This window comes from Mobula hypostoma, chromosome 6 (assembly GCF_963921235.1).
Source record: "Mobula hypostoma chromosome 6, sMobHyp1.1, whole genome shotgun sequence".
In the NCBI taxonomy this organism is placed as follows: Eukaryota; Metazoa; Chordata; class Chondrichthyes; order Myliobatiformes; family Myliobatidae; genus Mobula; species Mobula hypostoma.
Window position 1 is genome coordinate 117,887,207 of NC_086102.1, and position 27,594 is coordinate 117,914,800.

Below are 27,594 nucleotides of genomic sequence, written 5' to 3' on the forward strand. Positions count from 1 at the left end.
TTAGCAAGGCACATGGAAAATAGACTATGTAGGAGGGAAGGGTTGGATTGCTCTTGGAGTAGGTTGAAAGAACATCATGGGCTTAAAGGGCCTGTATTGTGCTATAATGTTCAATGTCATAAGTCTGGACTTCACCATATCCCAGCTCTAAGCAGCCTTATGCACTTAAGTCCTGGAACTCCATCCCTGTGTTTCTCTCACCCTCTCATCCTTACAAGACCCATCTCAGAGCATAATCTTCATGATGAACCTTTCAGTCACTCTTCCAAATATCTCCCCTGATCATACTCCTGTAAGCACATTGGGACGTTTAAGCTGTTCTATAAAGGGATGTTTTTGCTTCTTCTTTAGAATGTTTTCAGGTGGCGAAGGGATGCTTTTCTGACTATTTCCTTTATGTTCGGCAGCATGACAGTGTAGTGGTTAGTGCACAGCTACAGTGCCAGTGATCACTGATCAGGGTTCATCTGCTGTCGCTGTCTGTAAGGAGTTTGTACATTCTCCCCTTGACCATGTGGGTTTCCCCTGGGTGCTTTGGTTTCCTCCTAAATTCCAAAGACATACAGTTAGGATGTTGGTTAGTGAGTTGTGGGCATGCTCTGTTGGCACTGGAAGCATGGTGACACTTGCAAACGTTGCGGGGAGAAGGCAGGGGAAGGGGGTTGGAAAGGAGCACCTCATTCTCCTGCCTTCACCCCATAACCATCAGTGCCCTTACTAATCAAGAACCTATCAACTTGTGCTTTAAATATACCCAATGACTTGGCCTCCACAACCATCTGTGGCAATGAATTCCACTGATTCACCGCCCTCTGGCTAAAGAATTCCTCCTTATCTCTGTTCAAAAGGGACATCTTTGTATTCAGAGACTGTGGCTTCTGGTCCTAGACTCCCCCACTGTAGGAAACATTGTCTCCATGTCCACTCTGCCTAAGCCTTTAATATTTGATAGGATTCAGTGAGATCCCCCTCATTCTTCTTAACTGTAGCAAGTACAGGTTAAGAGGTATCAAACACTCCTCGTCTATTAAGCCTTTCTTTGGAATCATTCTTGTGTACCTACTGAACTCTATCCAATTTTTTTTAGGTAAGGGGCCCAAAACTGCTCACAATACTCCACGGGTTCTGACCAATGCCTTATAAAACTCAGCGTGACATCCATGATTCACGACTGATGTGAGAAGAGACTCCTACATGCCTTGGTATTAAACTGGAGTCTTATCTTGTAGTTTTCTCCCTTCATTTAAAACTCTTCCACTGGTGGAAGATTTCCACACCTACATCACCTCCCTAGCATCTTAAATATTTCAACAAGATTGCACCTCATTCTTCAAAGAATGCGGGCACAAGCTGTCTAACCTTTCTTTCTGGACAACCCTTTCATCCTAGGGTTTAGCCTCCTTTGCATTGTCTTCAATGCTACTATACCTTTCATAGGTAAAGGGACCAAAACTGTGTGCAGTATTCCAGGTGAGACTCCACTGACACCCCGTATAATTGTAACAGAAACTTCCTGGTACTAGACTCCCAGCTCCCTTGCAATAAAGGCCAATATACTCTATACTTCATACTTTATTGTCGCCAAACAATTGATACTAGAGTGTACGCTCATCACAGCAATATTTGATTCTGCGCTTCGCGCTCCCTGGAGTACAAATTGATAGTAAATATTAAAAATTTAAATTATAAATCATAAATAGAAAATAGAAAAGGGAAAGTAAGGTAGTGCAAAAAAACCGAGAGGCAGGTCCGGATATTTGGAGGGTACGGCCCAGATCCGGGTCAGGATCCATTCAGCAGTCTTATCACAGCTGGAAAGAAGCTGTTCCCAAATCTGGCCATACGAGTCTTCAAGCTCCTGAGCCTTCTCCCGGAGGGAAGAGGGACGAAAAGTGTGTTGGCTGGGTGGGTCGTGTCCTTGATTATCCTGGCAGCACTGCTCTGACAGCGTGCGGTGTAAAGTGAGTCCAAGGACGGAAGATTGGTTTGTGTGATGTGCTGCACCATGTTCACGATCTTCTGCAGCTTCTTTTGGTCTTGGACAGGACAACTTCCATACCAGGTTGTGATGCACCCTAGAAGAATGCTTTCTACAGTGCATCTATAAAAATTAGTGAGGGTTTTAGGGGACGGGCCAAATTTCTTTAGCTTTCTCAGGAAGTAAAGGTGCTGGTGGGCCTTCTTGGCAGTGGACTCTGCTTGGTTGCACCAAGTCAGGTCATTTGTGATATTGACCCCGAGGAACTTAAAGCTTTTGACCTGTTCCACTTGCGCACCACCAATGTAAATTGGGTCATGCGGTCCGCTACTCCTTCTGAAGTTAACAACCAATTCCTTCGTCTTGCTGACATTGAGGGATAGGTTATTGTCTTCGCACCATGCCACCAGATTCTCAATTTCCTCTCTGTACTCAAACTCATCATTACCCGAGATATGGCCTACAGTTGTGTCATCAGCAAACTTATATATTGAGTTTGATAGAAACTTGGCTACACAATCATGGGTGTACAGTGAGTACAGCAGGGGGCTGAGTACACAGCCTTGTGGGGCACCGGTGCTCAGAGTGATTGTAGAGGAGAGCTTGTCCCCTATTTTCACTCTCGTAATTGCTTGCTGTACCTGCGTAACATTCTATGATTTATGCACAAGCATACTGAGATCCCTCCGTGCTTTATCTTGTTCTGGTATCTCTCCACTTAGATAATGATCAGGCTTTCATTCTCACACCAAAGAGCATGACGTCACACTTCCTCACTCCATTTGCAGAGTTTCCAACCACTCACTCAGTCAGGATATAATTCTTGTTTCAGAGTGGTGAGGCAGCAGCTCTCCCAGCTATGCCTTTGGGCTGTTCTTCCTCCTCCACGGCCACCCATTTCACAAGACGCAAGAAATCAATAAGTTTGAAAATTTACAAGGGTGCTGCTGGGACCTGAGGACCTGCATTAAAGGAAAAGGTTGAGTAACTTAGGACATTATTCCCTAGAGCGTAGGAGGAGTCTATAAAATTATGACAGAGGTATATAAAATTATGAGGGGTATAGATAGGGTAAATGCAAGCAGGCTTTTCCAACTGAGGTTACGTGAGACTATAACCAGAAGCCCTGGGTTAAGGCTGAAAAGTGAAATGTTTAAGTAGAACCTGAGGGGGAATCTTCTTCACTCGGAGGGTGGTGAGAATTGTGGAACAAGCTGCCAGTGGAAGTGGTGGGTGCGGGCTCGATTTGGATAGACACATGGGTGGGAGGGGTTTGTAGGACTATGGTCCAGGTACAGGTCAATAGGACTAGGCAGAACAACAGTTGGACTAGAAGGGCGGAAACAGTCGGGTGCTGTAGTGCTCCCTGCCTCTATGACTTGCTCTTAACAGGGGGTCAGCATTCCTCGCTGGCTTGGCACTACACTGGCAGAGTAGAATGGTGCTGGTTCTAGAGCCCCACACAATCTTCCTTCCCACTGAACCCTCACTGCTTCCAAATTGATTTCTACATACATAACTGTTGTGATTGTAGCAGTCCTTCAGACCTGGGAAATCTGTGCACACCCCACCTTAGCCCTCCCAGCAGCCTGCTTGAACGGGTGGGTCACTGAGCCAATCTGAACACTGTACGTCAGTTTCACAAGAGATGAACAGAACTAGACCATCACACTGTGGCAGCAGAAAGCATAACATACCGTGAGACCTAGAAATGAGTGTAGTGGCGTGCCATTATTTGTTTGATCTAAAATATAGATTAGCAGAGGGGAAAAAAAATTGAAGTACTTCTCAGAAAAGATGGGCAAAAATTTGCTCTCCTTCCTGCCTTGGTTGCTGGCAGCTTTACCTGTGACTGGAGTAATCTCAGCGACAAATCATGAGTGTCAGTTTTCTGTGAATTCATTGCTTTGTGCGGGAATTGTTTCTGATGGTCTCTGAGCAACTCTGCGTCACGGAACTTCAGACCTCAAGTTGTGGAAACCTGGGAATGTCTGATTGCCCCTTGAAATGTCTGAAGCCAAATTGAAAATGTTAAAACAAAATCAGGACTCATAGTTCAGCCACAAACAGAAAATGCTGGAAATACCCAGCAGATTGGTTCACATCCGTGGGAAGAGAAAGATGGTTCCAGTCAGAGACCATTCATCAGGTTAAGCAGCTGTATCGGCAATTACAGATCCAAAGGTGAAACAGATTAGCCAGAGTCTAACTGGATGACAAAATTGGGTCAAAGAGCTCAGAATCAGAATCAGGTTTAATATCACTGACATATGTCATGAAAGTGCAATACATAAAAATAATATAAATTATGGTAAGAAATATATATTGAAACATTTTAAATTGAATAAATGTTGCAAGAAGAGAGCAAAAATACTGAGCAAGTGTTCATGGTTCATTGTCCGTTCAGAAATCTGATGTCAGAGGAAAGAAGCTATTTGTAAAATGTTGGGTGTCTTCAGGATCCTGTACCTCCTCTCTGATGGAAGCAAGGTGAAGAGGGCATGTCCTGGATGATGGGGCTCCTTAGTGCTGGGTGCCACATCACCTTTTTAAAGATAGGCCAAACAGCTTCCTCTCATTTCAATGATCCAGTTTAAAGGCAGGGCGATGAGGAGGAACAAAAATCAAGTACCTTGGCCTCAGCGCCTAATTCTGTGACTCTTGTCTGCCCAAATTCCTGTGTAAGTGTTGCAGGTTTGGTTATAGCTGCTGTCAATTATATTAGTAAGTTTTTAACTTACTTTATCAGACTTTCACTTCAGCTTTGACTCAGAAAGTATCTGTCACCCTTGAGGTCATTGGATAGCTTTGTATTTCTTTACCGATTGTTGTTTGATCTCATAAACACATCTCACAATGACTTGGAGCTCTGAAGTTCATTTGGAAATCTTTTGACAATTTGGAAACAGGAATGGTGATTTTCCAACCTGTCTCTGTCTGTACCAGAGTTTACTCCCAAATTCAGAAAATTAACCCTAATTTTAGATAAGTAGGATCAACATGTTTAGATACAACTTACCAAATTATAGGCGCACCTTGGCAATTACATACTGCAAGTTGCATTACTTTGTTGAAAACACATGCTCAGTGACCACATTCTTAGGTACAGGCTGTAGTCCATCCACTTCTAGGTTTGATGTGTTGTGAGTTCAGAGATGCTATTCTAAACATCACTGTTGTAATGCGTGGTTTACTTGAGTTGGTCACCTTCCTGTCAGTTTGAACCAGTCTGGCTATTCTCCTACCTCATTAACAAGATGTCTGGTCCACATAACCGCCACTCTCTGGGTGGGTTTTTTTTGTTTTTCATATGATTCTCTGTTAATTCTTGTGTGCGTGAAAATCCCAGGATATTAGCAACTCTGAGGTGCTCAGACTACCCCATTTAGCAGCTACAACCATTCCATGTTCAAAGTCACTTAGACCACATTTCTTCCTCGGACTGTGTTGGTTGTAGAGGTAAACAGTACATTTCACTGTAGGTTTTGATGTTGCAATATACATGATGTTTAGTCTGAACAACAACTGATCCTCTTGACAATGTCTACATGTTTTTATGCACTGAATTGCTGCCACGTGATTGGCTAATTAGATATTTGCATATAGGTGTAGAGTTGAAGTTGGAAGTTTACATACACTTAGGTTGAAGTCATTAAAACTTATTGTTTAACCACTCCACAGATTTCATATTAGCAAACTATAGTTTTGGCAAGATGTTGAGGACATCTACTTTGTGCATGACACAAGTAATTTTTCTAACAATTGTTTACAGATTATTTCACTTTTAATTGACTGTATCACAGTTCCAGTGGGTCAGAAGTTTACAAACAAAAGAAATCAGCCAAGACCTCAGAAAAAATATTGTGGACCTCCACAAGTCTGGTTCATACTTGGGAGCAATTTCCAAATGCCTGAAGGTACCATGTTCATCTGTACAAAAAATAGTACGAAAGTATAAACACCATGGGACCACGCAACCATCATACCGCTCAGGAAGGAGATGCATTCTGTCTCCTAGATATGAAAATACCTTGGCGCGAAAAGTACAAATCAATCCCAGAACAACAGCAAAGGACCTTGTGAAGATGCTGGAGGAAACAGGTAGACAAGTATCTATATCCACAGTAAAACAAGTCCTATATCAAAATAACCTGAAAGGCTGCTCAGCAAGGAAGAAGCCACTGCTCCAAAACCGCCATTAAAAAGCCAGACTACAGTTTGCAGGTGCTCATGGGGACAAAGATCTTACTTTTTGGAGAAATGTTCTCTGGTCTGATGAAACAAAAATTGAACTGTTTGGCCATAATGACCATCGTTATGTCTGGAGGAAAAAAGGGTGAGGCTTGCAAGCTGAAGAACACCATCCCATCCATGAAGCATGGGGGTGGCAGCATCATGTTGTGGGGGTGCTTTGCTGCAGGAGGGACTGGTGCACTTCACAAAATAGATGGCATCATGAGGAAGGAAAATTATGTGAATATGTTGAAGCAACATCTCAAGACATCGGTCACAAATGGGTCTTCGAAACGGACAATGACCCCAAGCATAACTCCAAAGTTGTGGCAAAATTGCTTAAGGACAACAAAGTCAAGGTATTGGAGTGGCCATCACAAAGCCCTGACCTCAATCCGATAGAAAATTTGTGGGCAGAACTGAAAAAGCGTGTGCGAGCAAGGAGGCCTACAAATCTGACTCAGTTACATCAGTTCTGTCTGGAGGAATGGAACAAAATTCCAGCAACTTACTGTGAGAAGCTTGTGGAAGGCTACCCAAAATGTTTGACCCAAGTTAAGCAAATTAAAGGTGATGCTACCAAATACTAACAAAGTGTATGTAAACTTCTAACTCACTGGGAATGTGATGAAAGAAATAAAAGCTGAAATAAATCATTCTCTCTACTATTATTCTGACATTTCACATTCTTAAAATAAATTTGTGATCCTAACTGATCTAAGACAGGGAATGTTTTCTAAGATTAAATGCCAGGAATTGTGAAAAACTGAGTTTAAATGTATTTCGCTAAGGAGTATGTAAACTTCTGACTTCAACTGTACCTAATAAAGTGGCCACTAAGTGTATTTTTTTAAAAGAAGAAAGAGAACTTCGAGTTTAACATACAATACTTTTTAATTACAAATAGAAACAGGAAAAAAGTGCCAACACTTGCAGATCAGGTAGTATCATCATGAAAGTGTCCCCAAACAAACTCAGGGGACGACCTTTAATTTTGCATAACCAGAGCATGAAGCATAGTCACGCTGAACAGACAGCCAGTGATACATCAAAGTTATTACCCTACACCCACCTCCCAACTCAAACAAAATCCCATTTGTATCCCGTACGGTGGTGGCAGCCCTCTGTCGTGGCAGTTTGGTAACTTGCGTGAGCTATATTTTACACTATGCACAGCATCACTCCTGAAGATCATCATATGGTGAAGAGCTGGATCTCACAATCCTCCAATCAATTCCAACAGGTACCGAATCACAGGTAGGATTTGCAATCAAATTCATCGTGGAACTGTAGTTGTGTGCTTCCCAGAATTGTTAGCTGTGTACATGTAGGTTGTGTCGTACCGCTTCTCCATCAGCCTGCATCACCATTTTATTTTCTGAACACCAAACAAAAATAATACAGTTGAAAATTATTTTCATCTTATTTTCAATTTCTTGTCTTATTCTCTTTAGTAAGTGCGGCACGGTAGCACAGCAATTAGCATAGCCGCTTAGAGCGCCAGCGGTTGCCGCCTGCCTGCATGTTCTCTCAGTGACTGTGTGGGGTTCCGCCAGCTGCTCCACATTCCTCCCACATTAGCGTTTGGGGTTAGTAAGTCGCGACCATACTACGTTGGTGCTTGAAGCAAGATGACTCTTGTGGGCTGCCCCCACCACATCCTCGGACTGTGTTGGTTGTAGAGGTAAGCAATGCATTTCACTGTATGCTTTGATGTTGCAATGTACGGTACATGTGACAAATAAAGCAAATCTTTTTATCTTTGAGTTGGGATTTAGCCCAAACCTTAACATATTAATCTTTTGTGAAATGTAATTACTGCCATGTATTTACCTGCTTATCATATTTTTTAATTCAGAAGATGTATGAAGGATTAGTGGTTTTGGTGTCTGTTCTACTGTGCTTACCTCCCTCTGGTGGGTGCCATCTGCTCGTACACAGGGTTCACGTTGGTCTTCTTCACTTTTTTCTGCAGGAAGAAGAGAGACACATTTAACAAAATTAGTATTGCAACTGGTTCAAGAAAAACAATGATTTTCATTAAAGTTGCATCTTCAGATGAGGGAAAGATCTTATTGATGGGGCAAAGGAAATAGGGCGTTGGAGAAGATAGATGCATGAAGCCCCACAACGAAGGATATTGAAACACCAATGTAAATATTATGTTACTAGACTCTGTGGTTAAGGCGGCATACAGTGCATTGGCCTTCATCAATCGTGGGATTGAGTTTAAGAGCAAAGAGGTAATGTTGCAGCTATGTAGAACACTGGTCAGACCCCACTTGGAGTACTGTGCTCAGTTCTGGTCAACTCACTACAGGAAGGATGTGGAAACTATAGAAAGGGTGCAGAGGAGATTTACAAGGATGCTGCCTGGATTGGGGAGCATACCTTATGAGAATAGGTTCAATGAACTTGGCCTTTTCTCCTTGGAGCGACGGAGGATGAGAGGTGACCTGATAGAGGTGTACAAGATAATGAGAGGCATTGGTCGTGTGGATAGTCAGAGGCTTTTCCCCAGGGCTGAAATGGCTAGCATGAGAGAGCACAGCTGAAGGTGCTTGGAAGTAGGTACTGAGCAGATGTCAGGGGTAAGTTTTTTTACACAGAGAGTGGTGAGTGTGTGGAATGGGCTGCCAGCGACGGTGGTGGAGGCAGATACGATAGGGTCTTTCAAAAGACTCCTGGATGGCTACATGGAGCTTAGAAAAATAGAGGGCTATGGGTAAAGCCTAGGTGTTCTAAGGTAGGGACATGTTCGGCACAGCTTTGTGGGCCGAAGGGCCTGTATTGTGCTGTATATTTTCTATGTTTCTATAACTATGAGAGATATAAGCAGAGTCAGGGTCTTTTTCCCAGGTTGGAGATGTTAAATTATAGAGAGGATAGCTTTAATGTGAGAAGGGGAAAATTTGAAGGAGATTTACATGGCAAGTCATTTTACAGGAAGAACGGTGTAGGCACCCGAAACATGCTGTCAGGAGAGGTGGCGGTTGCAGATCCAGTAGCAATATTTAAGAGAGGCATTTTGACAGGCATGAATAGAGGAATATAGATCACTTGTGCGCAGATGTGGTGTTTAAATTAACCTCAGGGTCCAACAGGATCATGTACTGCTGTACTGTTTGATATTCTAAATCATCATGAGTAGTAAGACTTCAGGATTGAGGGAAAAGATACCCTTTCTCCTTTTAGACTTGACCTTCCCTTCCCCCCACCCCCTGACTTACAGTTCTGTTGTCATCTCTTGGATGGATGGGAATGAGCAGGGCAGGAGAGTTTTGGGAATGTCCTGGGAGAGGAATTCCTGAACTTCAGTCAATGGGTGAACAGGGTCTTGGACTATGAGCTCCACAGCCAATGTTCCCCTCCATCCCGCCATCCTTCCAGCCTTCAGTGGAGAGAGAATAATAATTCACAGGCACCCGAACCACGGAGATGTGGGTAAGTGTGGGAAGAGTGGCTGTAGCCAGTCATATTTCAAGGCCTGTGATGTTAAGATCATTTGGCATAGTCTGATCTAAACTGCTGGCTCAGCAGATGGACAGAGTTCAACAGTGCAGATGGATTCTACCCGGAAAAGTGTGAAGTGATTCATTTTGGGAAGTTGAATTTGAAAACACAGTATAGGGTTAAAGGCAGGATCCTTGGCAGTGTGGAGAAACAGCGTGATCTTGGGCTCCACGTCTATAGATCCCTCAAGGTTGCCATGCAGGTTGATAGGGTTGTTAAGAAGGTGTATGGTGTGCTGGCTTTCATTAGTTGGGGGACTGAGTTCAAGAACTGCGAGGCATGTCTTATGAAAATAAGTTGAGTGAGTTAGGGCTTTTCTCTTTGGAGCAAAGGAGGATGTGAGGTGACTTAATAGAGGCGTACAAGATGATAAGCAGCATAGATAGAATGGGTAACCAGATACTTTTTCCCAGAGCGAAAATGGCTAATACCAGGAAGGCGTAATTTTAATGTGAATGGAGGAAAGTATAGGGGGATATCAGAGGTATGTTTTTTACACAGAGAGTGGTGAGTGAGTAGAACATCCTGTCAGGAGTGGTGATAGAGGAGGTACATTAGGGGCAGTTAAGAAACTCCTAGATAGGCACATGAATGATAGAAAAATGGAGAGCTATGTAGGAGGGGTTAGATTGATCTTAGAGTAGGTTAAAAGGTTGGCCCAATATTGAAGCGCCTGCACTATGCTGTTATGTTCTATGTTCTATCTTTGTCAAATAGGGCTGGATAAGGTTGGGATCAAAATTCCAAATGGAAAAGAGGAATTGTTGAATTTCATTGGTGTCGAAACAAGACAGCTCCAGATGTCTATTTCCATAAATAATTTAATTCCCCCCCACCCCCAACTCCCCGGGATAACTATTATCAAACCTTCTGACACAGGTAACATGAAAAGTCATGCTAAGTAATTTAGGCAACACACACAAAATCCTGGAGGAACTCAGCAGATCAGGTAGCATCTATGGGAAAGAGTGAACAGTCAATGTTTCAGACCTGTAATGATGGTTGGTGCCACATGGGGTGGTTGAGGTATCTCATAAACTGCTGATCTGTGATTTTCACGCACAGCAGTCTCTAGAGTACCTAATAAAGGCATACAAGGGCCATGGTGAGGTAGGCCAAGAGATCAAGAGTTCATCTTTATCATAAAAACATTTGTTTAAGAGTCTTATAATGGCAGGATGGAAACTGTGCTTGAGCCCAGTGCTGTGTGTTGTCAAACTTCAATATCTTCTGTCTGGTGGAGGTGGAGAGAGGGGAGAATGGCTGCCAACCTGAGGCAGAGGGAAGTATACACCGAGTCAATAAAGCACCCTTGGCTCATCTCTGCTTAAGCAAGCAATCAGAATATTTTCTTTTCCACTTACTTTGGTTATCAGAATGATGGTGGAAACTAAGCAGATTAGAAGCAGAAGCATTAGAATGCCCACGATCAGGAAGAAGGGAAACCGAGAACCTGAAATACAATAAAACATCATGAATTGCAAGCACTTTGGAGATTTGGTCATCTCAGTTGTGTCAATCTTAATGGAACCAAGGCAGGGAAATTCTGTCCCTTGCACCACTTTTCCACAAAACCTCACTCCCTATTAAGCTTCGGAGTTGTCTTCAAAAGAGTGCAGTTTCCTACTGAATTAACCAAAGGGGTTAGGGGATTCCTGCAGCCAAAAAGGGAATGCTCTTCCTTCAGGTATGAGAATCTAAAGCAAAGTGAAATAACCTCAGTATTGGAGCCCGGGTACAAAATTGGAGAACACTTTTACCAGGTTGTGCATGGTATAAATAGCAAACTCTTGCCCTTAACTGATCATGGATTCTGGGGCAACTGCTTTGTATAGACGGAGGTTCATGGTCACTGGAGAATGGGCATCCAGATTTTGGGATAAATATGCTAGGCAAAGAAGAGTCATAATACTAGCTTGTTTGATTGGCAAGTTAAAGAGTGGTACTTATTTTGTGCTTCTCCTTTCTCTTCTTCCTCCCATCCTGTGAAGACACTTGAAGCAAACTCACTTTTGTGGGAAAACAAAGCCTAACTTTTTCAGATCAAAAGGTGATTTGATCCTAACGAAGTAATCTCCTTCCTCACTGTTATCCCATGGCATCCAAAATACTGCGCCTCCAATTGTGTTTACTTCCTTATTACACAACAGTGGAAGCCTAGAATTTATAAATTCAAGTCTCTGCAGCTGCCTTCAGATCATAGCCTTTTGTCAACTAATGTACATTTGGTCGAAAAATCTCAAAGAGTTGGCACATTGCAGTTGTAATTTAATTCAAAGACTAGTGCGCTTTTGCAAGTGACCAAAGCTCCACAGGAAAATTTAGAATTACAAATAAAACTACTCAGGATAATCAAGTGTAATTGAAGGAGAGCAAGAGGAGAGCCTAAGTAAGTCAACGTTATTGTCAGGAACTTCCTGTAATACGAATTGACTTATCAAGACAAAGTTATTAATGATTCTGGAATTCACTCTTTTAATGGAAGCTAAAATCTAGAGTTAGAAATCAATTTAGTTCAATTGAATTAATCGTTCTCAACAAATTTAGCCAGAGGATGGTTAATCTGTGGAATTCATTGCGAAGACCAAGTTATTGGGCATCCTTCAAGAGGAGATTGATAGGTTCTTGATTAGTAAAGGTGTCAAAGGTTATGGGGAGAAGGCAGAAGAATGTGGCCGAGAGGGGTAACAAATCAGCCATGACAGAATGGTGGTGCAGATTTGATGGGCCGAATGGCCAAATTCTCCTCCTTTGTCTTATGGTCAAAATTAAATTTTAAAGGCCTGACTAAACACCTTCAACTTGATGTTGATATCTGTGTCCAGAAACATAAACAACATCTAGTTTGGCAGCAGCCTTCCAGACAAAATGACAGACGGTGTGGGGAAGGGATAAGCACCACATCTGTACTTCAGGAGGGCATTTCCTGGAGGTGTGGCTGTGGAATATCCACTCAGTGGCCACATTATTAGGTACCTCCTGATTTTCTGTTGCTGTACTCCACCTACTTCAAGGTCTGACATGTTGTGCTTTCAGAAATTCTCTACTGCACACCACTGTGGTGACACCTGGTTATCTGAGTTACTTCCACCTTCCTGTCGGCTTGAATCAGTCTAGCTGTTCTCCTTCAACCTCTCTCATTAACAAGGCATTTTCACCTAACGACTGCCACTCACTGGATTTTTTGTTTTTGTTTTTCACTGGAAACTCTAGGGAATGTTGTGCTTGAAAATCATAGGAGATCAGCAGATTCTGATATACTCAAACCACCCCATCTAGCACCAACAATCATTCCATTGTCAAAATAATTTATATCACTTTTCTTCCCTATTCTGATGTTTGGCTTGAACAGTAACTGAACCTCTTGACCATATCTGCATCTTTTATGCATTGTTTTGGAGCCACATGATTTTCTAATTATATATTTGCATTAACAAGCAAGTGTACATATATACCCAATAAAGTGGCCATTTAGTGCTATTGGAACAATGAAGAACTTAATTCTCTATCTAATTTAATTGTACTTGCACTCTGATAGTCACTCCAGGAATATTAAATTAAAAGGGTTCAATTGATTTGCCTCATGCTGACGAACACTCAGATTAACACAAAAGAAAACCAATATTAATAAGAAAATGTCCTCACATTTCATGTCTTCTGCTCTGATGTAGATGAGTGTACCATTTCCAAGGCTGGATTCATAAGGTGGAGGATACAATTTCTCAACCATGCAGTAATAATTATCAACTAATGAAGAGTTCAGTCCAAGTATCATGACGGAGACTTTGTTTGGGATCCGTTCAAAGTGACAGCGAAGGAGTTCACTTGAGCTGATAAACTGCCCCGTTGCAGTTGTGGTACCAGAGCAAACAGTAAGCTTGTTATTCCCTTTGAGAATTGTTAGTTTCAGCTCGGCGTTATTTGCGGAGTTGTGCATGCATTCCAGAGCAGGCTGGCCTGTGCTTGAAACACCCAGCCATGCAGGCTGAGAAACATTCAGCTCTATGAGGAGAGAAGGAAAGGAAAAACATTCACTTGGATGGAATTATTATGTTCATTACAATTGATGTTGCAATGGGTAGTGCTGCTACCTCAACATCCAGTGACCAGCCAGGAATCATGGAGCCTGAACACTTCCCTGGCTTCTCAGAGATGTACTGGTAGACTAATTGGCCCCTGTAGGATAGCCTGTTAGAGCAGGTAGAGCCAAAAGAATCAAAAGGGATGTTGATGGGCTTGTGAGAGAGAACAAGTTACAGGGAAATAAGGAGAGGAGGAATGATCTGTCAGGGCTGGCGAGGACTTAATGGGGAAACAACCTCCTTCTGTGCCATAATGAGTAAGTATCCCATTATCTATTTACAAATGATCATGCCATTTATAGACACAAGAGGTTCTGCATATGCTGGAAATCCAGATCAGCATACACAAAATGATGTTGTCAACAAGTCAGGCAGCATCCATGGACATTTCAGGCTGGGACCTTCATCAAGATTTGCTTCACCAGATAGTGGGGTCCTGATGAAGGGTCCCACCCTGAGATAGAAACTCTTTACTCCTTTCCATAGTTGCTGCCAGACTTGCTGAGTTCATCCTCCAGGATTCTGTGTATACCATTTATAAACCTGTCTGAGTTTACACACACTTTACATGCTATTTAGTTAATACACCTCAACTGGTTGTTAATTGCTTATTATTATCACATGTATCGAGATACAGCAAAAACATTATTTGTACGCTGGAAGAAGATGGCGCCAGCGAACAACACTATGAAAAGCGTCATCCTCAAGACAGTGCACGAAGCAATTCCTTTTACTTCTTGTCCGCCTTCTTTTTATTTCAAATGCAGTTTTCTGCTGCTTTTGGAGCCTGTTACCTGGCACTGGGTTTTCAGGTCGATTGGGCGATCTGGTGCTTTGCTGTCTCTGAGAGGGTTCCACGGGGCTGTGAGCAGAAGCATGTGGCGTGGAGGGCAGGAGCCCACGATTGACGCCATCTCTTGCTGATCTCAGCACCGAGGAAGATTGGAATGATAAAGGCGGGTGCGAAGGGCGAGCGAGCGTTCAGCGCCATCTGACAGCCTCTCGCTCGCTGCTGCCGAGAAGGTGTCTGCATGTGGTGGTCTCTCGCTTGCCTCTCCCAAGGGAAGGTCCTTGTGTTTGAGTGATCTCTCTCTCCCTCGATGCTGTCGGCGGATGGTACTGGATCAGGGTTTAATCAATGCGGATTCTAATTTGGACTCTAATTCAGGTTTATAATGAGTTCTAGTTTCTAATTCTAGTTCTGGTCGCTCATTTTTGTGACTACTTTTTGGCGATATTTGAATCGGAGCAATAATGAACACTGAGCTGAATTATACCAAAATATGCCTTTTAGAACATAGAAATTTACAGCACATTACGGCCCTTCAGTCCACAATGTTGAGCCGACCATGTAACCTACTCCAGAAGCTGCCTAGTAATTTCCCTACCGCAGAGCCCTCTATTTTCCTAAGTTTCATGTACCTATCTAAGAATCTCTTAAAAGACCCTATTGTATCCGCTTCTATCACCATCACTGGCAGCGTATTCCTCACTTCCACCACTCTCTGTGTGGAAAAAATTACCTCTGACATTCCCCTTGTACCTATTTCCAAACACCTTAAAACTATGTCCCTTGATGTTAGCCATTTCAGCCCTGGGAAAAAGCCTCACATGATCTTTTGATTTTGTGTTTTTATATTCTGTGTTTTTGCTTGCTTTTTTTTTGTTGCTATTTGTACGATATTTTTGTACGTGGGGTGGGGGGGGGTTTGACGTTTGATGTTTTTCTTTGAATGGGTCGGTCGCGTGGTTCTTCGTTTTGTGAATGTCTGTGGGGAAGATGAATATTAGGGTTGTATACTGCATACATACTTCAACAAAAATGTACTTTGAATCTTTTAATCCAATTAGAGCATTCCTTTCATCAGTATAAGTAGGTGGTAATAAGGAAAAGCAATAATAGAATGCAGTATTATAGTGTTACAGTTACAGAGAAAGTACAGTGCAGGGAAACAGATGAAGCACAAAGAGTACGATGAGGTAGGTTATGAGATCAAGAGTTTAGCTTTATCATACAAGAGGTTTGTTCAAGAGCCTTATTTATTCTTATTTTAAAAATACCATTTGGGAAAGGTGAGAGGCTCAAATGAACCCACTGGGTGGCTGAAGTCAACCTATCTGCTTTTGGAAGTTCTGTGTGGGGCATGAGGGTCTCAGGTAATGGTCATGAAAGCTTGGCAAGAAGCAAAGGCAGATGGTTCGTACAGAATGTGTCCAAAAAGGGAGAAACCGAAGCTACGAACACCTGGTAGAAAGGAATAGAGAGAGACTGAGTGGGAGGGTGCAGAGGCACATTTCACCTCCGAGCACACTCTCAATATGAAAAAATGAATCAGGCTTTTGTATAAAGAGATGTCTCAGTAGTTGATGTGTGATAAGAAACATACAATCTGTTTTTTTTTTGGCTAACAAGTGAGGAGAAAGTAATGAGGAAAATCCCCTGCTTTTCTGAGAAATAACCTCATGAAATCTTCCTCATCTTGAGAGAGCGAACATGGGCTCAGTTTAATGTCACATTAGAAAGACAGCACCATCAATAGGGTAGTATGGAACTAGATTCGTGCATCTATCTACAGCTGTGTGGTGCCCAGTTCATAGAGTCTTAGAGCACTATAGCTCAGAAACCCAGACCATCAGCCCATCTAGTCCATGCCAAACTATCCCCATTGATCTACACAGGACCATAACCTCTATACCCTCCCCATCCAAATCTCTCATAAATGTTGAAATCAGAAATTGCTGTGGAACCTGTGCCTACCCAAATCCAGAGCAGGATTGCTACACATTGAGTGAATTTTGTAATTGGTCATTGCTCCCTGATCTAGGGAGGGCATGGTGAACATATGTTTGGTGAAAGCAGAGTCAGGCTGACTTTCTGTGTACCCGCCACTCAATACTCTGACAGGCAGGGGAATAAACATCGTGAGAACTCACTGAATTCACCTACTCATGCAACCAAGCCTCTGCAGCCACAGATAAAAACAACATCTGCCTGTCAGTGACACACGAAACAAAGAAATCAGAAGTTCCACAGGAGGGGTCCAATGAAAGGGTGCAAAACCAAACAAACACAGATTCTGGAAATTCAGAAATAAAAACAGAGACAGCCGGGAACAACAGCAGGTCGGGCATTATCTGTGGAATGAGAAACTGAATTCACTATTTAAAAATTGCTCACTGTATACAGAAAGACTCATCATTTATTTTGTGCTGACAGCCCAGGATTGGTTTCTAAACCCTAATTAGGTGAAATTCTTTGACAGTGCACATCCGTTGGACTACTTCAGCATAGATAACTTATATTAATCATCTCAGAACAAATTGTTTACCCAGACAGCAACAATTTTACAGATTACAATCATCAGAACTTTTTCTTTCTTTTGTGAGTTGGAGGTGGGGGCGAAGTAATGGGCTCCTTGTTTCATAGCTGACTAATTGAGTTTTCTGTTGTAGAGTTGCCTATTCCACAGTCTCCATCCTTGGTTCAGAAGTCACAGTGTTTTACTTATTGAAGTTCAAAGTAAATATGAAAGTAAGTATCTGTCACCATATATTAGCCTGCAATCCATTTTCCTGCGGGGATTCACAGTAGAATAGAGAAATAAGAAAGCTTATGGGGTGTTAGCTTTCATAAGTCGAGGGATAGAGTTTAAGAGTCGCAATGTAATGATGCAGCTCTATAAAACTCTGGTTAGGCCACACTTGGAGTATTGTGTCCAGTTCTGGTCGCCTCACTGTAGGAAGGATGTGGAAGCATTGGAAAGGGTACAGAGGAAATTTACCAGGATGCTGCCTGGTTTAGAGAGTTTGCATTATGATCAGAGATTGAGGGAACTAGGGCTTTATTCTTTGGAGAGAAGGAGGATGAGAGGAGACATGATAGAGGTGTACAAGATAATAAGAGGAATAGATAGAGTGGATAGCTAGCGCCTCTTCCCCAGGGCACCACTGCTCAATACAAGAGGATATGGCTTTAAGGTAAGGGGTGGGAAGTTCAAGGGGGATATTAGAGGAATGTTTTTCACTCAGAGAGTGGTTGGTGCATGGAATGCACTGCCTGAGTCAGTGGTGGAGGCAGATACACTAGTGAAGTTTAAGAGACTGATAGACAGGTATATGGAGGAATTTAAGGTGGGGGGTTATATGGGAGGCAGGGTTTGAGGGTTGGCACAACATTGTGGGCTGAAGGGCCTGTAATGTGCTGTACTATTAGAAAAAAAAATACAATAGAATAAATGAAAAACTACACATAAAGACTGACAAACAACCAATGTGCAAAAGAAGTCGATCTGTGCAAATACAAAGATAATGAATGAATAAATAAATAAATAATACAGAGAATATGAATTGCAGAGACCTTGAAAATTTATCTCTAGGTTGTGCAATCAGTTTAGACTTGAGTTATCCACACTGGTTCAGGAGCCTGATGGTTGAAGGGTAATAACTGTTCTTGAACCTGGTGGGGGGGACCTACGGCTCCTGTACCTCTTTCCCAGTGGCAGAAACAAGAAAGCGGGGCTGGGTGGTGTGTTCCTTGATGATGGTGCTGCTGTCTCGATGCTGCTCTCAAGTAGCAGTGCTCCTCAAAGATGTGCTCAATGGTGGGGAGCATTACCTCAAAAACTATACTTCATTTTCTGGTCAGTGCTCAGACTTTTAAATAATACCTTTTTAGATTGTGATCTTAGTTTGCCCGTCTTGAAATAGGGTTAAACAGTGGGATATTGACATTAAACCACCAAAATATTTGTAGGGATTTGTTCATATATTCCCATTAATCTGCCCAGTATAGTGTATAGACTGGTGGAATCTATTGATCTGCTCAGTAATCTCCCAAACTACCTCATTATGGCCCTTACACTTTATGGTCTAGTAAATTGGAAAAGGTTTAAATGTTAATGCAAACCAAATAATTGTGAATTAATGTTAATTTAATGCAGAAAGGTGTGAACCAGTGCTTTTGATCCAGAGAACTGCAAGCTAATACTTTTGTGGAGGTGCAGTAAGAAAAGATATGAACAATTAATGAGAGGATGTTGAGAAATGTGGACTTTGTACTTATAAATACATGGAAGACATCATTCTGGCTCCCCAGCAAGCAACCCCATTTATTCCATAAGCACACTTCTATTTCCGTCTGGCTCTACAACTTATTCTCTTCACAGCCAATATAATTAAAGATTCCTCCCGTCTTGTCATTTTCTCTTGGCCAGGCTCAAGGACAGATTCTGTCCTAAACACAAGAGATTCTGCAGATGCTGGAGTCCAGAGTGACACACACAAAATGCTGCAGATTAGCAGATTAAATAGCACCTATGGAAAGGAATAACGAGTCAATGTTTTGGGCTGAGACCCTTCATCAGGATCCTCACCACTCTCTTTCGTGTCTTAGTGGAGGGACGAGACACCAGAGGACATAGGCTGAAAGTAATTATTCAAGGGGAAATAGGAAAGTCCTCTTCATTCAGCAGGTTTTAGGGTACACAACCCTGTACCTGAAAGGGTGTTAAAGACAAAAACCCTTTTAAACCGCACATTCACAATAGGCTTATTGTCTCCTTCAGTGTTATAATTTTTTTATATTCCAGTCACTTCCCATTCCTTGTTTCAATTCTTCCATTTGCCAGTAAAACATGTTTATCTAAAGAAACTTAGCTCTTCCTGGTAATTACGCTGTGCTTTTCTAGATTCGTTAACTAAGTTGAGTTTATTGTCATCTGCACAAGTGCAATTAAAAACTTACTTGCATCATCATTACAGGCACATAACATCTACATGTAGCATTTATGGGAAAATCATAAAGATAATTTGTACACATTTTTACAAGAAAGAACATATTTACAAGAACACAATTAGAACAAAAAAAAAGGAAACAAAGTTTACTTTAGTGTAAAGTAATCAAAGTGGCCCGAGTGTAGTAATTTGATTGTGCCGGTTGGTTCCGGAACTGAATGTCGAGGTGGATTAGCTCTTCTTGAACCTGATGATGCAGAACATCAGGATTCTGTAACCTCTTGCCTGATAGTAGCTGCGGGAAGATTCCAGTCATGCCGTCCACTATTGGAAAACATTTCCCAGCATCCATCCTGCAATCTGGGTGACATACTTAAAACCCCTGGGGATCCATTTCCACCCCACAAACAACAACCAAAAATAATTATCTGGTCACATTATTTAAAAGTAAAGATTAATTTATAGGGGCATGGATATCACTGACATTGCTGGTATTTAGTGTCAACCCCTACCCGTCTGTAAATTGCAGAGGCACATAGCTGGTCTGAAGTCGACATAGACCAGACTGGGTAGGGGTGACAGATTTAATGTACTTCAGGGAAAAAGTGAAGCTGTTGGGTTTTCCAATGATTAGGTACTTTGGTGCTTACTGTTTTCTCACAAATAGAATCAGCATTTTAGAGCTGTACAGCCCAGGAACAGAACCTTCAGCTTGCAATATCTGTTCTGCCTGGTTCTACTCAGCATATTCACTAACATTAGATATGTAGCTTTTTAAGCCTGTACAACCCAGGTACTTTTCTACCTGTTTTATAAATGCCATAAGGGTATCTCCCTCCATCACCTCCTCAGCAGCACATTCCAGATTCTGACCACCCTCTGTGGGGGGAGTATCACCTTGGGTCCCCTAAAAAAATGCTCTCTCCTTAAACCTATGCTCTCTTGACATAGATACAACCACCAATTTTTTTTTACTGTCCTTTCTAACTCCCTCATAATTTTATGTATATACCTCCAATATTTCACCCACCAACCTCCCCCACTTCAGAGAAAACAACCCCAGCCTACTCAATCTCTCCACATAACCGCAGTGCTCCATCTAGGCATTAATTACTTGACTATTCCCCAAATGCTGAACCTATGCCACTGTGTCAATGGTCTAGAATACTGCTTGTTAGCCCAGTAAGTTTATTCTGTTACTTTCCTGAGCTTGCAGTCCAGAACACTGCAAGTGTTAGATCAAAGCAGCACTTAAAGAAATCTAAATCCTGTTTTGGGTTTAGTAGTATTAGGTTTCCAGTCTTCTGTGTGGAAATTTAAAAAAAAGCTGCAACTCGGAAATAAAACAGAAAATGCTGTTAACATTCAGCTATCAAGTAGTATCTGTGGAGAGAGAAACAGGCTCCCATGTGCCGGGGCAACGCTTTGTTCTTGCTTCCACAGATACTGCCATCTGCGAAGCGTTTCCATCAATTCCTGCTTGTGTTTCATTCTGACGCGGTGCATCTGTCCTTCTATTTTATCCAAAGGAAAAGTCGGCTTTCCGCAAATCTGAGCGGCGTGTCCGCCAGACTAACCGCTCCCGGCAGGGCAGACCGATCAGTGAATATTAGACAACTGCAATGGAAATAGAATTAATGGCTTGTCTAGGGGGAGAATTCAGTATACTCTTACCACTCGCCCTCACAGACTTGTGATTCCAAAAGAGAGCCAAGAAGAGTAGACAGTAGACACGCTCCATTTAGTCTGAAGATCTCGGTCCTATCCGCTGTTCGCTTCTAGTGAACGGGGCTGTGGAGGAGTCTTTGATTTAATAAGATATGATGCGCAAAAAGGAAATTGCGAGTTTCGGAAATTGCAGTCTGTAAAGGAAGTATTGATGGTAAGACTCTCATTTCCCTTACTAACCCATTCAGCCGTCACGGTATGTTGTGCTGCGCCACGAGTTTATACTGGAGGGAAGAGCCTCCGCTGCCGAACTGGCCCACAATTAATTCAGCGCTCCTTCACTCACGATGGCTTGCCAGAAGATGCAAATAAAAAACGTGATAAAGAGTGACAGAGAGTATTTGATGGAAAACGCATGTGAGAAAGGGTGTGATGGAAAATCAACGGAGGGGGGAGATGTGCCAGGCAGTAGGAAGGAAAGAGAACCTAACAGAAAATAATAGATTATAGTTTTATAACTGAGAAACCTAAGACTATTGGAGACAGAGACAGAAAGGGAGGGGGGGAGAGGGGGGAAGGGGGGGAGAGAGAGAAAAAATGAAGTGGTTTGTAATAGACACTATGAATGAAAAACAGTGTGGAAAATAAGAGCAGAAAGAGATCGTGGCAGATGATAGAGAGCATGAGTGTGATGTTCACTGGAAAGGAGAGGGAGAATAACATTCACGGAATGAGAATGTCGTCACGAAAGAGAACGACAGTGGCAAAGGAAGTGTATGTGCGTGAGTGAGAGAGACGGGGTGGGGGTGGGGGAGAGAAGCAAAACGACGGTAGTGGAGAAAGAGAATACAAATAAATATTACCAATGGAGCCACACAACAAGGAACCAAGCCCTTAGTCAAAACTCAGGGGAAACTCAAGGGGATTCATTCAGATGGGGACGATCCAGCACAGGACGAGGAATCTCCAGCACCGGGTTGGGCGAAGTACTCCTGGGCTGGGCGAGGCACCCCATCTGAATCCCCGACAGTTACCTCGGCAGTCATCCTGGCCCTGCGTCCAAGGGTCCCGGCCCTGCGAAAGCATCCCAGCCCTGCGTCCTAGCAAGGGTCCAGGCCCTGCGCTCCAAGGAGGAGTCCCAGCTCTGCACTCCAAGGAGGAGTCCCGGCTGTGCACCCAAGAGCCTAACCAAGCCAAGTCCAAGAGCCTCGTCCTGCCCAAGCCACGTCCTAGAACCTCGTCCAGTCTCAGTCAAGGCTTCGTATTGCCAGTACAATCTGGTGTCTAGTCTGTTCCTAGTCCCGAGTCCTCGCCTGGATCCGTGTTCTGAGCCGGAGTCAAGACCCATGTTCCGGGTCCTGTCCAGTCTCTGGCTCGGAGTCCTAGTCCAGGCTCCTAGTTCCAAGTTCCTCGTCCAGGTCCCGCTTTCCTAGTCTTAGTCCTAGCCCAGGCCCAGTGTCTTCGTCTCGTCCAGGGCCTGTGTGCATGTCCAGCGTCGTTTCTTCCCGACTTCCTTGCATTCTTGATAATCTTAGTTCATTTCCTAGTACTTCAGTGTCTATGTCTTCCATTTGGGTCCGCTACCAGCGCCCCTTGCGACAGAACAGTCCAGCCAAGCATAGACCCAGCGACACAGACACTGTCGTTTTACTTTCGCCATCCTGGGTTCCCTCCTGTTGAATGCCTCCCCCCCACCCGCCCGTGTAGTCCATGGTAAGGGGAAGTCTTTTGGGTCACCAGGAGGCTCCTATTTGGGGGGGGGGGGAAGGGGTGGTACTGTCATAGTCCTGTCCATGAAGTCAGCATTCCGGTTCATGGGCCGGTTCATCGATTCTTGTTCCGGGTTTTCCTGTTTTCTCCCTTGTTCTGTTGGGTGCCTTAATTGAGGCACCTGATTCTCATTTCGGTCTGGCACATAAATACCTCTGCAAACCAAGAATTGTTGGCTGGTCTGTTCCCTTCCCTTCCTTCTGACATCTGTGCCTGCAACCTCGGCAGTATCCCCATCAAGTTCAACTGCCAGAGTGAGACTGGAGCTTTGCCATGCCAAGAGAAGGAACTATCTATCGTTGAGTTTGGAACTGTCTCTTTGTGTCCTTGTGTTTAGTGTTCCATGTCTAGAAGAGTCCGGCCCTATGTCCTGTTCCCAAGGAGGGGTCCCGGCTCTGTGTTCTGTGTTCCTGTGTTCTAAGTTCCAGGCACCGTGTTCCAGTCCTGTCCAAGTCAAGGCTTCGTGTTCTCATCCTGTGCTGGATCGTCCCCATCCGAACCCCCAACAGTTTACCTTGGCAGTTTAACTCGGCAAGTGTCATCCCGGCCCTGCATCCTAGAAAGGGTCCCGGCACTGCGCTCCAAGAAGGGGTCCCAGCCCTTGCGTTCTAATCCTGTCCATGTGCCTCGTCCTGTGCAGGAGTTCCACGTCCAGTCCTGTAGCCACGTCTTGTCCTTGCCCGGATCCTAGTCCCGAGTCCCAACCAAGACCCAAGACCCGGGTTCCCTGTCCCAACCAAGACCTGTGTTCGGGGTCCCAACCAAGACCCGGGTTCCGGGTCCTTGTCCAGGCTCTGGTTCCAGAGTTCTGTGTTCCTAGTCCAGGCTCTTTGTTCCTAGCTCCCCCTCCGGGTCCTGTGTCTAGTCCAAGTCCTAGCCCAGGCCCTGAATCCTAGTCTCGTCCAGGGCCTGTGTCAATGTCCAGCGTCGTTTCTTCCCTTGCTTTCTCGACAAACCTAGTCCAGTTCCTTGTACTTCAGTGTCTGTGTCTTGCATTTGGGTCTGTTCCCATCGTCCCCTTATGACACTTTAGGTAACCACAAGACCAATCAACTTGATATCAGTGGGTGGGCAAGTTATTAGGAAATATATTTGGTGACAGAAAAATAATAATTTACCACCATCTATTCAAGAACAGTCACTGTGGATTCATTGATTTAACAAGGAGCATGGATGCATGTCATTCTTTTGATGTTGCCCTTGTGGATTTTAGCAAGCTGTTCTATCTGGAACCCCACAATAGATCATGGTGGAGAGGCCTGTGAGTTCTTGAGATCCCGAGAATGATGCTCTCTCGAGTTTAGCCATTTGACACTTAGGGTCACCCATGGTGGTAAGGGTCAAGGGAGAAGTTCCAAAGAGCAAACCAACCAAGAACTCGACTGTGGAGCTGACAGAAGATGATGACATATCAAACACCAGTGAAGGCAGAGGAAGGCTGCAGCAGTGAAAGATCCCCAGTCATCTTGCACTGGACCTTGATCCTGATCTGTCAAGGACTGTGTGGTGGCTGCCCATGCATCAGGCCCTCCACATTAAACAAAGTCACGCACAGGCTGTTATGACACGCACCCAACTGCACCAGTTTCTGGTGTTTAGAAGCTGTAACTCTCCGGCCCAGCTCCTTTAAGGGTTCAGGACTATCCTGCTAAATGGCAGTTATGTTTTGAGCGCCAAGAATCGAGTACTTAAAGAGAACTTGAACTGAGTTTGGTGCGTAATAGTGAGTCAAAAAGGAGATATCGTCTAGCTTGTGCCCAGTTCTCATTCCAGCTTTATACCGTGTCTCGATTCCAGTGTCGGATACTCCAGCACTTTGGTCCAAACCATCCTCGCCAAGATCTCACATCACAGTATGATGGAGCCAACATGGAATCAGCAGGGTATCAAGAGTCTCTTGGCCACTGTGGCCATCCTCAAGCAGCCGATTTCCAGGCAGAACTTGGAGATACATAACCTCCAGGACGCCGTGTATCAGGTGTCGCGAGGAGGATGCCAGAGACACTCGGGTGAGGCTGCCGGTTGCTCTGCGGAGCCAGTACATCTTCCGACACCGGAGAGATTCGATGGAGACCCAGGTTCTTGCTGCGGCTTCCTCTCTCAATGCTCACTAGTGTTTGAACTCTTGCTGTCCCGGTTCCCTTCGGAGTGTGGAAAAGTGGCCCTCGTGGTCTTTCTGCTAACCAGGAGAGCCCTTGCCTGGGTCACTGCGCATTGGGGATGAAGGTCAGAGATCTGTGCGGATTCGGAGGAATTCTTGACTACCATGAAAAAGGTATTTTATTATCCAGCTCGCGCAAAGAGTCTCGGACGTTCTGATGAAGCTACATCAGGGAAGTCTGTCAGCGGCCGACTACACTATAAGTTGCGAACTTTGGTGCAAGGGAGTAGTTGGAATGGGGAAGCCTTGGCCATTCTGTACCGCCACGGACTCTGGGACGAACTAAAAGATGTCCTTGCCTCGAGAGAGCCAACAGGGGACTTGGAGGTCCTCATCAACCAGTCTATCTGCCTTAACAATCGTTAGGCAGAGCGTGGGAGAGGCTACACTATGAGGCCAAAGAGGACTGGCCCGAGCTCGACCTCAATCCATTGCCGATCCCCACCCCATCCGCCCATCTCCCGCTTGGGACTCTGTTGAGCCCATGCACATCGGTTACGCAAGGCTCTCAGCCAATGAGGTCCCAGAGTCGGAATGAAGGCTGCTACTGCGGGGAAGCGGGTCATGTGTGAGTTGACTACTCTCAATCCCATTCGCGCTGAAGGCAGAGTTCACCTGGTGTAAGAACTTGAGGCAGATGAAGGCTTTTATGGACTCTTGGGCAGCAGGTAATTTTCTGGACTTGGGAACTGCCTGTTGGTTTGACATAGCACTGCTAGAGTTGAGCCAATCCATGCCCACAACTCTTGGAAGGTCCTGGGCAGGTTCAGCAACAGTCTGTGGTTTTGCAGATGAGGCTAGGGGATCACGTGGGAGACATTAGTTTCCACATTATTGACTTGCCACTCATACCCCGATCCTAGATAACCCTTGGCTGCCCCAGCACAACTCATCCATGGAATGGAGGTACAGATAGAGTCTAGTGAACCTAGGGAGAAGACTCGGAGATCAGGCGAACCACCCCTGCCACCTAAGAAGCCTCAGGAGTTGTCCTTTAAGGAGGGTTCAGAAGAAATTGCAACACCCAGATCAGTTGAAGTTCCTTTGTATACAAGGACTTGGAAGAGGTCTTCAGCAAGGGAAAGGCCTTGACTGTTCCACCACACAAATCCTAAGACTTTGCTATAGATCATCTTCCTGGTACTTATCGATTATACGTGCTCTCAAGTCCAGTGAGAAGCGCAATGTAAAAATATATAAATTTAGTCCTCCACCTCCCCAGCCAGCGCAGGCTTCTTTGTACAAAAGGATGGGAGCCTGCGGCTATATATTGATTAGAGGATTAAACTGCATTAACAGTCAAGAATCGTTACTCCCTTCCTCTCATGAATACTGTCTTTGAGATTCTCCAAGGGGCAAGAGTGTTCACTAAGCTAGACCTACAGAGTGCATACAATCTGGTTCGTATAAGGGAAAGGGAAGGTGAGTGGAAGACTGCATTCAATACGAGTACCTGGTTATGCCCTTCAGCCTTGCAAACATTCCAGCATTTTTTCAGGCCTTTATATTGATGTGCTCCAGGATATTTTCCATAAGTATGCTTTCGTCTATCTGGATGATGTCATAATCTTCTCGAAGTCCATTGAGGAGTATGTCGCTCATGGCCGAGACATTTTAGAGGCTTCCAGACCAAATACAAATTGACCTTTATGTCAATTTGGAGAAGTCCAAATTTCATGTGATGACTACTTCATTTCTGGGTTTCATCTCCAATGGCAATCTCAAGATGGACCCTACGAAGACCCAGGCAGTCAGAGATTGGCTGCAACCATCCAGTGCCAAGCAAGTCCAACAATTCTTGGGGTTTACAAAGGATTGACTATCTGAAGTGCACCTGAACTGAAGTTCTGTGCTCAGTCATTAACACAATTAGAGAGATCATCAAATGTTTTGTTTCTCCAGCTTTTTACAGTGTCTCGATTCCAGCAGTGGATACTCAAGCACTTGGGTCCAAACCATCCTTGACAAGGTCTCTCGTCACACAGGCACCCTCAATTAAGGCAATCCATCCTAACATCCCAGTTATGTGGATCCCAGACTGGCCTTTTCAGCCATTTGAGGACCCAATAACAGACAACCTCTTCGGAAGGCATCATACTCGACTCAAGTAATTGCATTACTACTAGATTGATTAGGAAAGTGAAAACCCTTGTGATCCAAGTGAAAAAAGCAAACTAGATCCAGAACTGGCTCAGTGACAGAAGGTAATGGAAGATGAGTGTTCCAGTGACTGAGAAATTATCGTGGGTTCCTGCAGAACTGTTGTGGTGAAAAATCAGCAATCTAAACTTAAACATGAGTTCTGGTTCTGCAATAGATACAAGTATCGCCAGGTGGACAATCACAAGAATGAAAGCCATACATTTCATAGATGTATCAATGATTGTTTAGATGGACAGAACCAACAAATAAAATACAGTTGAAGATGCTTTTGGGCAGTGCAAGCATGATCATAC

The 27,594-nt window shown here is 43.9% G+C and overlaps 1 protein-coding gene across 3 annotated transcripts; it reads right to left on the reverse strand.

Moving 5' to 3' along the window:
- Positions 1–7,137: 7,137 nt before the first annotated feature.
- Positions 7,138–21,653, reverse strand: LOC134347628 (cytotoxic T-lymphocyte protein 4-like). Of its 3 annotated transcripts, none has more exons than XM_063050001.1 (5): positions 21,448–21,653; positions 13,370–13,726; positions 11,089–11,177; positions 8,119–8,180; positions 7,138–7,589 (listed from the first exon to the last, which is right to left on the reverse strand). In XM_063050001.1, exons 1-5 carry the CDS (start codon positions 21,449–21,451, stop codon positions 7,583–7,585), a joined length of 519 nt encoding a protein of 172 aa, XP_062906071.1. In that variant the 5' UTR covers positions 21,452–21,653; the 3' UTR covers positions 7,138–7,582. The 3 variants fall into 3 exon arrangements, with proteins under 3 accessions (XP_062906071.1, XP_062906069.1, XP_062906070.1); XM_063049999.1 differs by lacking the exon at positions 21,448–21,653 and adding an exon at positions 21,214–21,408; XM_063050000.1 differs by lacking the exons at positions 7,138–7,589; positions 21,448–21,653 and adding an exon at positions 21,214–21,410 and having other exon boundaries at positions 8,115–8,180.
- Positions 21,654–27,594: the final 5,941 nt, after the last annotated feature.

Coding starts and splice junctions, on each gene's coding strand:
- LOC134347628 (XM_063049999.1), bottom strand. CDS start 21,280: ATGGAGCGTGTCTACTGTCTACTCTTCTTGGCTCTCTTTTGGAATCAC. Junction 11,178..13,369: donor CAGAGCAGAAGACATGAAAT/GTGAGGACATTT, acceptor ATTGTATTTCAG/GTTCTCGGTTTCCCTTCTTC. Junction 8,181..11,088: donor CCATCATTCTGATAACCAAA/GTAAGTGGAAAA, acceptor TTCTTCCTGCAG/AAAAAAGTGAAGAAGACCAA.